Source organism: Sinocyclocheilus rhinocerous, unplaced genomic scaffold, assembly GCF_001515625.1.
Source record: "Sinocyclocheilus rhinocerous isolate Xijiao unplaced genomic scaffold, SAMN03320098_v1.1 scaffold1654, whole genome shotgun sequence".
Classification (NCBI taxonomy): domain Eukaryota; kingdom Metazoa; phylum Chordata; class Actinopteri; order Cypriniformes; family Cyprinidae; genus Sinocyclocheilus; species Sinocyclocheilus rhinocerous.
This window is the reverse complement of record NW_015639533.1, coordinates 62,848-75,614: the sequence shown is the minus strand read 5'-3', so window position 1 is coordinate 75,614 and position 12,767 is coordinate 62,848. Positions and strand designations below refer to the sequence as shown.

The 12,767-nt window shown below is 38.4% G+C and overlaps 1 protein-coding gene across 2 annotated transcripts in view; it reads left to right on the top strand.

The window, feature by feature from the left end:
• Window positions 1–10,514: 10,514 nt before the first annotated feature.
• smarcad1a (SNF2 related chromatin remodeling ATPase with DExD box 1a) overlaps window positions 10,515–12,767 on the top strand; it is a 22,517-nt gene continuing 20,264 nt past the window's right edge. Inside the window, exons 1-7 of one of the 2 annotated variants that reach the window (XM_016567156.1) lie at window positions 10,517–10,566; window positions 10,674–10,908; window positions 11,303–11,402; window positions 11,583–11,688; window positions 11,777–11,843; window positions 12,031–12,110; window positions 12,200–12,340. In XM_016567156.1, coding sequence (XP_016422642.1) covers window positions 10,803–10,908; window positions 11,303–11,402; window positions 11,583–11,688; window positions 11,777–11,843; window positions 12,031–12,110; window positions 12,200–12,340 — 600 coding nt within the window. In that variant the 5' untranslated portion in view covers window positions 10,517–10,566; window positions 10,674–10,802. Of the gene's footprint in view, window positions 10,909–11,302; window positions 11,403–11,582; window positions 11,689–11,776; window positions 11,844–12,030; window positions 12,111–12,199; window positions 12,341–12,767 lie in introns of both variants that reach the window. The other variant, XR_001641240.1, reaches the window with a different exon arrangement.

Below are 12,767 nucleotides of genomic sequence, written 5' to 3'. Positions count from 1 at the left end.
GGGTATATTTGTAGCAATAGCCAAAAATACATAGTATGCAAAAAATTATCGATTTTTCTTTTATGCCAAAAATCATTAGGATATTAAGTAAAGATCATGTTCCATGAAGATATTTTGTAAATTTCCTACTGTAAATATATCAAAACTTCTTTATTGATTAATAATATGCATTGCTAAGAACTTCATTTGGACAACTTTAAAGGCGATTTTCTCAATATTTAGATTTTTTTGCACCCTCAGATTCCAGATTTTCAAATAGTTGTATCTCGGCCAAATACTGTCCTATCCTAACAAACCATACATCAATGGCATCAATCAGCTTATTTATTAAGCTTTCAGATGATGTATAAATCTCAATTTAAAAAAAAAATTATCCTTATGACTGGTTTTGTTGTCCAGAGTCACATATTGTCAGGGATTCATCACAGTCACTGCAGTCACCAGCCCGGATAATCACCCGATCACAGTCACCTGAGTTCTGATCACCCGCACCTGCTGTCACCAATCAAGCCACACTACAAATACACACACATCACAGTCACTCACTGTCCGGTCTACCATTCACTCCTACGAACTACTCTGGACTCTCTCTGCCAAATTCTCCTAGAACGGATTACCTGCTGTTCCTCCCACGATCCTCCAACGACTCTGTGGAAACGGCTCCACGATCTCCAACGTAACCGGCATACGATCCTCTCCGTCAGAACTCAGAGAAGCACCCTGTAACCTTTCACTGTGTTGACTTTCACCTGCCTTTCACTCACCTATTCCAGTCATCCACTTACCCAGTCAATAAACCATCCTGTTTTGCACTTACCTGTTGTGTCTGGCCTTGCTTTGTGACACATATATTATGCATTTTAATAAACAGTTTTAATATCATTTTATTAATGATATATAGAAGAATCCTTTATAAAACAGTTCATGAAAACCATTAAACTGAATTTCAATGGGGGATAGTTAATAAAGAAGAAATGGAGGATAGTTTATAAAGTTTTGAATTATTTTAGTCATATGTCTGTGCAATCCTTTGACTTTTTTTATCTTCGAGAATATTATTAAATCCACACTTCTTATCCAATGTCTGTCATATATTGACAAAGTCTTTCTGTGCATATACGATTTAAAGAGAAAATACAGTTCCATTAAATATGATTATTTGTCATTAAAAACTGAGCTAGAGACCCACACCATAGTATCCCATGCTTTAAACTGAACTGATGCGGATTAATTTTAATTTGTAGTCGCGATTCATGACAGAGGGTCAGAATCTAGAGGGTCACTCTTGTCCACAGCAACATGAACTTAGGCCTTCCAACTGTCTATCTATTGTGGCAGCGGTGTGACGGCTTATTCTCCTTTCACTGTTGCCGTCATACTCCTGTCAATCAGCTAGTTAATTACTGCCTGTGCCCACTGTGTGAAAACCTATGTCAAGAACTTTGACCTCATGGGCTGTAACCCCCTCCATTCCTGTCTACGGACAGAGAGGTGCTGCCACAGACAACATACCCACTGACCACCTGACAGAACACACTGCTGGCCTTAATGGGCAAACGTCCACCTACGAGTGTATATGTTATGCTAGAGCAGAGGCAGTGCATGTCAGCAAGGTCAAGAGATAAATGTATGATTGTGCATGTGTGTGTGAAAACTCTTTGGGTGTTGACAGTGACGGATGGAGATGAAGAGGAGCAGTACTCCTGGGACTTAAAGCTAATCCAGCATCCTAACAATGGGCTTTCCTGGCGGGAGGGCTTTGACTCACTGTGACTAAGGCAGGAGGCGGAAAATAACACACTGACATGTTTCATTAAGCTTGTTAATGCTGTCTCTGCCCCCGTCTCTCCTCCCCGATCCCACAGGCTATACGCCAGACATCCATGTTCGGGAATGCGACTGAAGGAAGATCTGATCAATCACTGTTTACCTACGATTGAATTAGTAGACTGACTGGCATGGGAAGAATGACTAAGCTGGTAGTAATAGTAATTTACGAGCAATAGTTTAACTTCAAAAAGGGGACTAAGCCTACAAAAATAAGCCTCTTGTAGAATGTAACATTCATATGTCAGTTTTTCTTTCTTTAGTTATCACACATATTTAATTGAGATCTCAAATAGCTTAGTTACATTTTAATGTCAGAAATCATGTTGTTTTTTTTTTTTTATGAAACAAGGGAATTTGACAGTCTTTTGTTAATCAAACAAGACTTCCCTTCCAATAAAATAACAAAAAATAAAAATAAAAAAATGCACAAATAATCAAGCAAAACCTGCAGTCTAGATACTTTTTCTTTCCCCTTGTGTAAAAATGTTTGTATCCATTAAAGAATAAACAACTGATAAAATAGTTTCACTCAGAAAATATAACAAATTATTGTACACCAAAACCACTCATGAAACAACATTGCACACAGTCAGTATCACATATTGGAGCATTCTCACATCCATAAACACTTATTACCAGCTTGTCTTTTCTTCACCACAGCCCAGATTAACCAGAGACGTGTTTGCCTTAAAAGAATCTCAAAGAAAAACATACTCTCCACAATTCCTTTGAGGAAAATAATGTCATTTCCAGTGATCAATACCAACCTGGATCTGTGTGCAAGGCGAGAAAAAAACAGCCCGCTAAATGAATAAAGTGTAACACGAGAATGAAAATTAAAATGCCATCGCTTTGTGGCAAGATGAAAGGGAGCGTGTAAAAGAAAGGCTCTGCAAGCAGATTGGGTTAAGGCGCGCGAAATCACATCACTAAAGACTTGCCCTCTCCACAAATTTGATCGTGAGCAATAACCGACGATTAAGAGCGCACTCCATGGGTATAAAGAGAAAATTCAAAAGTCCACTGTGACTATGGGGACTTGGCAGGATTGGATTAAGGGCCAGAGAAGGAAAGTGACCACAGGGGAGGCATACTGATCAGAGAGGAGGTGAGAGGGAGAGACATAAAGAACACATCCAGCAAGCTTTAGAAAGAGCAGTAGCTGTAAAGAAAACCATTTTAAAGAATGTGCTATATATTATGGCTATTTTACCTTATTTATCGATTTCTGTGAAACACAAAAGATGATATTTTGGAAATCAGTGGTCACCAAATCTATTTGGTTACCAGCATTCTTCAAAATATCTTCTTTGTGTGTACTGCAGAGGAAAGAAAGTCATACAGGTTTGGAATGACATAATCATTTTGGGGTGAACTATCTCTTTAAGGGGACATATTATTACTACTACTAATCTGCAGTTTTTAGTGGTAAATAAGCTACAAAGTTGCCCCTTGTCCCTATAAAATTGTGATAACCAATTTAACCAAACCAAACATATTTCCTCTTTAGTATGCTTATTATTGATAACAGCTATTATTTTTATTTGATCACAACATAGAGACAAGTGACTGGTATCCAACATTTTAATTCTTTTAGTTTAATAATTGCTTTTATCTGCCGTCAGTAAAAACACCATTTCAGTAATAAAAGCAAATTTTCCTCTTATTTTCTCTTCAACAACCACATAATAAGCACCTGGTTAAAAATCCATTTGACACATATTATCGACTTCAAATAGGCTTTCACTTAGGCATCTGGTTTTCAGCACTGCAATGCTTTTAATATAAAAACTGCCTTTGTTTGGGGTCAAATAGTGTAATATTAGTTAGGGATGTCCCAATCAGGTTTTTTTTGTGCCCCCGATATTGAGTATCTGCCGATGCCGAGTCCCGATCCGATATTTGTATATTCCTAGTGATTGGTGCACAATTCAAGTACATTAAAGTTATTCAAATCAATCCAATGTATGTGCAGATAGTAAAAGTAATATATGTGTGTATATGTTTGTATAAAATAAGATACACTTTCTCTCTCTCTGTGTATTTATATGTGTACACACTGTATAAAGACATTGGTAGATATAAACATGTTACAATGCTATACACTGTTAACAGACTGTGTGGTCATAATTATGAACACGGAACTACTTGAGTGTTAATACAAATCAGCTAAAATGGAGGAAGATAAAGGCACAATGTCTAAGCAACCAAAATAACCTGTAAACTCCGTGACCCAAAGTAGCCTACTTAAAATGCAAGAGGAGAAATACGAGGTGTGGTACCTCTCCTCTCCGAGGTCTCCATCTCACGGTAAACTTTAATGGCCGAAGCCCCCTTCTCTGATTACTTTCTGACAAATTGTCTTATCAGCCCTGAGGCCGATTGGGCGAATGAAAACATGACCCTGGCCTGAATCTCACCGACATTCATGCAGACATCTCGGGTACAACTGATGGGGCAGATAAGCCGGATCAGTGCAGCCACTGGAGTGGCTAACAAGCGGCCATTAGACTTTCTTTTCATGCGTGCTTGCTGGAAGGGGCCGGCGACCGGAGGGGAGGCAGGGGGAGGATGATGGTGCTGGGGAGGGGGAATTGAGCAAAGTAACCTTTTAGATCAGCATCATTGTGCGCTGTTAAGAGGCACAGCCTTTGTGCCTGAGAGGCAGGGGGAGCGAGAGGTGAGGCGGAGGGGGGCAGGCTGGAGATAAGTGGCTCCTCCTTTCTGATTCACGCTCTGCTACTCCCACAGTAGCGGACGGGGATGTGGGGAGAGAGGCTGCCGGTGACACAGTGGAGGCTTTGTGGGAGCAGCCCAGACGGCCCCCTGGTTTAGAAAGCAGAGTGAGAAAGAAAAAGGTATGGAAAGAGCAGGAAAGAAAAGCAGAGTCACTTAGAAAGGTCAAGAGGAAGATGAGGAGGAAGAAGGGTACCCGAGGTGAAAGCGCTCATGGAGAATCATAGCACACCTTGAGATTGACCAGATCACTGACAGGGAGGAGGGTTAATGGGATGAAGGTAAAGGGGGTGGGGTTTAAGCTTAGGTTACACAAGAGCACGCCTGTCATGTCCATCAATTTCTTTTTTTTCCCCGCTCGGTGTCAATGAGAGATAAAAGAAAGAATGGGTCTGGGCTGCTTCCTCTTCCAGGTTTGTGGGCAGGACTGAATATCACACCTCAAAACCAGGGAAACATGACAGAGCTACAACACAATACACATGTTCAGGACACACTGAGGACCATTCAGAATATGCATACTTGTACTGGAAAGATACACTCTTCAAAATAAGGTTCTTTATGGGCATCTATGGTTCCATGAAGAACCTTTAACTTTCATGGAACCTTTCCATTCCAGAAAAGGTTCTTTATAGTGGACAAATGTTCTTTAGATATGTTCTTCACACTAAGAAAAAATGGTTCTTTTAAGAACTGTTCACTGAAAGATACTTTGGGGAACCAAAAATGGATCTTCTTCTAAAACCTCCTTTTGGAACTTTTGTTTTTAAGAGTGTATCAGTGTTTTTAAGTGAAATTGTTTGACTAATCAGATGGTAAATAGCAGCTAAAATGTAAGTTATGTTGAGGTCATTCTTAACAGTGGTATAAACTAAGTCATGTAGAAAACCTGTTTTTCGTACAGTAAGAAAGTTATTTCCCTTAACCAGGAAATTAACGTTCTTAGAATTGACAGACAGTTGACCCTGAGAGGTCAAGTAAATATCTACAGCGGATCTAAATATTTATAATTAATTATAACTAGTTATGATTAATTATTCATATTTCCCCATGAGCTGATTCGCTACACCTAAGTATAAAAAACTTCTTGATAAGTGTTTCTGGTCCAGGTGTTGGATAAGTGGAAGAAAATATAATTTTAGCTCTTCATACAGCTGCGCCAACTGATATCAACAAGTATTCAGTAAGTATGCAAGATGTTGTTTATAAATGTTGTTTGTTGAGTGTCAGTCCTCATTTGCTCAGTCAAATGTAGTTCTGAAGTTGTTTTTAAATGTGAAATGATTAACATTAGCACGGATACGCAGGGAAAATCTGAAGAATATATTTAAACGTGTATGTGTTAACCCAGAGAATGTTCTCAGAGTGTTCTGGCAACTTTCTCTCGAAGTTATGAAAAATGTTCTTCCAGTGATGTTAATAGAAAGTTTGTTCAAAGTTATCTGGTCTTTAATAATGTTATAAAACCTTAGCACAAAAACTTTATACATCATTCCCAGAATGTTTTTTTTTTTTCTGAAATGTTTCAGCTGGATATTTATCTTTTAACACATTTTAAATGTTGCTACTCGTTTCAGAACGTTCAAAGAAATTCAAAAGTTACATTTCCATTAACGTTTCTATATAACCAAGAAAAACATTTTTTAAAAACTAGACATTTTGAACACTTAGAGAACATTCAGAAATAACAGAACGTTAGCAAAATGTATCTCACATCATTAGCAAAAAGTAGGAGCAAAGGATTATGGATGCGTACAAGTTTGTGATATTCCAATCCATGTGGGTCTGATTATTAGCTGGGAATAATAACTATCATTATCATAAAAGCAATCATCTCTAAAGGCATTAGTGTGTCTCACTCGCCTTTTATTTCTTGGTAATTCTCACAGTTTATAGAACGTGGTGGGACACAAAGACACAGACGGGGGTGCACATTCCAAAATGTAATTGTATATTGAATGCTTTAATAATTATAAAAAGAGGAATGATCTTGTTCCAGTGCTTGGATACTGATCAAATGGGCTTGGTGCCCATTAAACTCAAGACAACATCAGAAACAGTAGCACTACTTCAATGAAGTCCACTTGCAAAGTGAATGAACAAAGTGAGAACTCATGGCAAAAAGACTGAGAATCATGACGACCGGTCCAGAGCCTGATGATGGCCTCTGGAGACCTTGCAGGGGCCACACTGGGAAGGGTCATGTCAGACATCGACTCCCATGGTGGGGCCCTTCTTCCTTACTCCTCCTCCACTGTGACTGTCACCACCTCCCCACTGGGTCCGTCCCAGCTCAGACTGACCCCACCAGTCCAAACAAGCAGGGGTGTGTTCCCTGCGTCACAGTCCCAGTCGAGCCATCAGAGCACCCCTCCAGTGGGAAATAATGAGAGCGAGGGCCTTGATGCTTTGTAAGTCATCATTACTTGTCCAAAAGCTTTAAGTTGCTGTACCTGTGCGGTTAATATCAAAGAATATGGTGGTGTTTTTTTTTTTTTTTACTTACCTTTTTTAACTTGTTTTTCATTATCATACATCTATAACACTGTGATGATCAAGCAGCAGACAATGATTATTTTAATTAATATTGAGTAATTTGGTAACACTTTACAATAAGGTTTAATATGTTGACATTAGTTTATTACATTATTTAACATGAACTAACAATGAACAATTCTTCAATAGCATTTGTTAATTTTAACATTTATTAATAAATTTTTAATCAAAAGTTGTTTTGTTAACATAAATGCATTAATAATTAATAATACATTAATAATTAATACATTTTAAAAATATATATTGCTCATTGTTAGTTCATGTTAGGTAAAGCTTTCACTAATGTTAACAAATAGGACCTGACAAAACATGTACCAGCAATTTTATAAAATTACAATAATAATAATAATAAATATAAGCATATATATATAAAATAATATGCAATGCACATAAGCAAATTTTGTTCTTTAAATTTATTCCATAAATTTGAAATATTAAACATTTTGTTTTGACCAGTGATTCACCAAATTCCTAATGCATATATGGAATAATATATTCTTTTTTTATTATTTTTACACATATTCATTGAGAACTTGCTGAATCACTGGTCAAAACAGAAAGCATTCTAGCTGTCTGTTGCTAACGTCAACAAGTCAGTACTTAAGTATGCAAAATGAATGAATGATGTCAGTCTGCTCAGTCAAATATAGCTCAGTAGCAGATTTGAGAACTCCAAAATTATAAGCTGGGTATAATTATTATATCATATCATTACATGCATCAAAAGAGCAATATGATATGACTTGATTCAAATCAAATGTGTGTCCCTCACCTCTCATTCCTTGGGAATTCCCACAGTATATAAGAAGTGGCGGGACACAAAGAGAAGACACAGCAAGGAGGAGCACATTCTCTTCCCACACTGCCTTTACCCTGGAGATGGTCAGATCCCCCTCACTAACCCCAGCTCCCCCCCTCCTCCCTGACTTCCCTCCACTTCCATCTTCCTCATTGTAGGCTGATTTAATTAAAAATACCAAGCAGCACCACCCTGGACCTCACCCGCCAGGGTGGGACCTCTAATTGTGGCGCTGGGAGACATTGTCATTTACTGCTTGTAGACATACACACACAAACAAACACGTACGTTCAAGCCTACGTTTTCCCATAGTGGAAGGTAATCCATTCCTGACAAACATGATGCATTGGCCTGACAGGATGGCATTTCAAACTTCACTACTCTACCAGAAAGCACTTTGCTGTTTAGAGGGCCCTCTCATATTTAATGTGGTCGAAGCTTTTCAGAATAACTATTTTAATGAGCCTTTAATGGGTTTTAAAACCAAAAAAACTGTAGAATTTGTAATAAAATTGTAAAACATTTTAAAATAACATTTTTATTGCCCACAAACTCTTCTCCATAGACAATCATTTTCTTTCTTAATCAATGCAACGTAATATAATTTTTTTCTTTTTCTGCCCATTGATTGTGGTGCTACCGTAGACATACATGTCTAAGGCAACCATCATGTCAACTGTATGTGAGAGTTATCCAAACATAAATCAACATAATTAATCTGCCCTTCGCCAATCCTAGAATCGCAAGCCTTATTTGACAGTTATTGGATAATGTCTAGTGAATGTGGATTGAGACAATGGCAATTAATTTTGTGATGATCTTGCCATTGGGAAAGGGCGGGTATTTTGTTTTAGGGGGTGGGAAGGAGCCAAATCGCAGACATGTTGCCACGGTGATAAGGTACTCCCTGTCGCCGTCGGGTCTCGGACAAGCAGGGAGCCATGGAGAGTGAGACTGGATAGTGACAGCCCAAAGTGGCAAGTCCACAAGGATGGTAGGTCAACCTTGAGCTCAATTCCTCAAACTTCCATAGGGATGTCAGGCACTTAATGTAATGTACGTCAGCCAATGACACAGTAAACTGATGAGAATGAGCACGGATGGTGTCTGGCCATCGCTAACTTCCATTCTGTACAGCTTTTGATAGTTGAAGTTTGCATAAACTTCACAACGTTTCAACACACTTTCATTGTAGTACAATATTTAATGTTGCAACTATCTTTATTTTGCTAATGTTGGAATGGGGTTTATGCCATGAGACTGCAGTAAAACTAGCTGGGGTCCCTGATTCAGTTCCCTGCTGTTTAGGGTCAGGAGTCTGATCAAACTCAATGTCAGTGTGCCCATTGTGTACATGGCACTAGTGTAAGTTATAGGAATCTCCATAGTGACAAGGAAAGGGAGACAGAGTGGCGGCATGGAATACTCGGCACAATTCAGGACTGCATACTGCGTACATGTACTTTTGACATTGATTCTACAGTAGTATGTGGATAGTTGCCAACTCTTCTTGTAAATACCACTGTTTATCAAGGTAAATAATAATTCCCTCTCTGAGTTCACAATTAATCCTATTGAAAAGATTGCATCTTGCTAAAAAGCTAATATATTAATATTGATCTGGTAGTTTGTGCCTGCACTGCGGTTTTTAAAACTTTGAAACATTTGTCCAGATGAGTAACTCAAATCCCAATGTTAAAGTAACCAATTACATTGTGGACCTGCAGAATGAAATATGATCTGACATGATATGAAATATGATCTATGTTTGAAATTTGTAACACAATTAGTAAACACTGGATTATAATCATGTTAGTTCTCTAATCTGTGTGATTTTGAGATATAAGGATCCTTTCTTTAATCCATTGCAACAAAGTTTGTTAGTTTATAAATCAAATATTTTCTACCTTACCAAAAAAAAAAAATTTAAAAATAGTGTTTAAGAAATGGCAGAGGAAAATTATGTTTCAAAAATCTATATGCACAGTCTCCCTCAAAACAGGGAAAAATCTCACAAAAGCTTTGTAAGTGTCTCACAGGGGTTTTGGGAACCTGTTGCCAGTCTGTTCAAGGATTCTTATGCTCCTTTAGACAGAACAGACTCAATCGAGTCGCCCCTTTTACGCACAGGCAAGAGATTTAACTGCTGCTTTGTAATACAAGTGTGTCACCTAGTGGATGGATGGAGTGATTATGTTAATGTAGAATTTATGTCGTGCAATGTCAAAATGTTGGAATTGTAAAAGTATCTATCTATCTATCTATCTATTCTATAATTATTGCTGTTATCAAGGTAATGAATTCCCTCTGTCACCATAATCTTATTGAAAAGCTAGCATATTGCTAAAAATTGCCTATATTAAGAGCGGTCAGATAGAGAATGTGCATGCACTACTGCCTTTGAAACGTTTCTCCAAATTATTTTAATAACCCAAATTCTTTCAAAAGTATATAGTATACATTAGTATATTTTATATACTTCTTCCTTTCTATTTTAAATAATTGAACCTGTAAAATCGTGACGTTTAATATTTATAATCCTGATTTACAATTTAAATGGGAAAGGCCGCTTGTTGTTGGCTCAAAAGCGGAAATGACGCATTGCCAGTCGGTGGCGGGAATGTGCTATTTGCTGTATTCAGAATGTACCGCACTGTCATTCTTCAACGCTAAAGCATTTAAACCTGAAACATTTCATTAAATTAACAGTCAAGTCACTTACGCAGTTCGGGGTTGTATTTTTTTTTTTCAGATATCGATTGGGTTATGAGGCTGTCCTGAAGCTTTTGTTATCGAACACAATCAAGTGCGCGAGCATCACCGGCGGATGAACAGTAAGACCGCGTGAGACAGAGATTTCTCCTAACGGAAGAAAATTGAAATGAGCTTTTTCAATCTAGACCGGTTCCGTTTCCAAAGGGACAACGCAGCGGACAGTCACTGTAAATCGTCGGACGGATCCAACTCGGATAAAGAGAATAAACGGGGTGAGTAAAAACTGCCGTTTCTCAGCCGGGGCTTTGTGCAGCTTTCATAATGGATGTTTCTCAAAACCTGATGTGCTTTCTACCTAGACAGCATGTTTTTATCTGTGATTATGTTGATAAGAGTTGGAATGTGAGTTTGTATTGTACTGTAGTTGTAGTTTTAAGCCCATTTCCAGGTTTTTAGTGTGGGTGGCCACTGGGAAGATTTTTCTCTTCTCACCTTTGTTTAGGTGTTGACGCTGATTCTCGAAATAACCTGCTCTCTATTTTTGTTTACCACTATATCAGACCCCTTTTACAGCATACTATTAGCAGTTGTCATGTTTCAAGGATGTAGTCAAAAGATGTTGTATGCCAAAATTTCTTGATTCAGTCTTGAATTTTCTGTTTCCAGCCCACCAAAGAAAGACAGATGGTCGATGTGCATCAGGCAAGGCATCAAGACATGCATTAGAGGATGTTTCCGCAGATGACAAAGTTGTCAGGATGGGCAAGTAAGCGAGACTATGAGTTTGTCAGAAGTGAAGCTGTAATGTGTCTTCTCTTGGACACATTTGCTGCTCCACACTTTTTCTAGAGATTTCAAGCTTGCTGATTACATTATGAGAGTTGTTAACCATTTGAGCGTTCACTATCTAGTCTGTAATAAGTGATAACATGCCGTTATTTCACAGAGATACAACATCAGAGTCCAAGAACCAGATAAGCAAGGATATGGAGGACAAAATCATCAAACTAATGGAACTATTCCCTCAGAAGAGCAAGAAAGATCTACTGGAGGTAATGAGTCCCTCATTGATGTAACATCAACTTAATGGGTGAACATTGTGGATTTTATCCTGTTGTGTTATCCTGTATATTGTGACAGGTGGTTGAAAGCACCAGCACGCTGGAGGGAGCTATAGCACATTGCTTGGTGATTAATGGAGATGACGGTGAGGCATTTTTAATTGTTTGCATGGACAGATATTGGTAAGTCACAGCATTCTGCTGTCAGACATCTTTGCGTTTTTAATGCCAATTTTTCATGCACTGTCTTTTGTGCGAATTAATTATAAGATGATTTGTAATTCAGATACAATATTGTAACTTATTCAAATCAAAACTGTTTTATATATGCAGATTCAGGCAGACGGAAAGGCAAAGCAGGGCATGGTGAAGACGATGATAACGATCAGCCAAAGAAGAGGAGAAAAATTGTGGTGAGTGAGCCATTTGAATCAATGTTTTAAACCCAACATCTCCTTAATGTGGTGAACTCACTTTTAAATGGCTGTTGACGCTGAATTAGCATTCAGAATCTGAAGAGGAGGAGGAGGAGGAGGAGGAGGAAGATTCTGATGATGAGGAGGAGAGTCAGGAGCCAAGCAGAGAGAGACAAGAGGCTCTGTTGAAGAAGCTGAAAAAGAAACTGCCTGAAATAGAAAAAGAGGTAGGCTTAAATGGTTTAAAGGTTTAAAGGGGTCATATGATGCGATTTCAATTTTTCCCCAATGGCTAATAAATTCTCAGATTTTACTCGCCAAGTGTGAAGTTGGAGGCTAAGTATTAAGTTTAGCACAGATATTTTTTCACTCTCTGAACACTGACTGAGCGCTTCAGAGTTTTACTCTCCGTCAAGCGATCTGTGCTGTTTCTCAGTTCATCTCAATGGATGCGCAATGCACCTGTATTTGACGTACCGTGAACTCTAGTGTGAAGGCGCACAACTCGCCGTCGCTTTGTCTCACACACGCAGAGAGAGAGAGAGAATTGACGCGCTACATGTAAACGATATTCTTTGTTGTATGTTCTTGTCAAAATAACGGCGTTCCTTTGGAATTCTTCAGCTTTTAAGAACTGCCGGTTTCTCCGGTAGT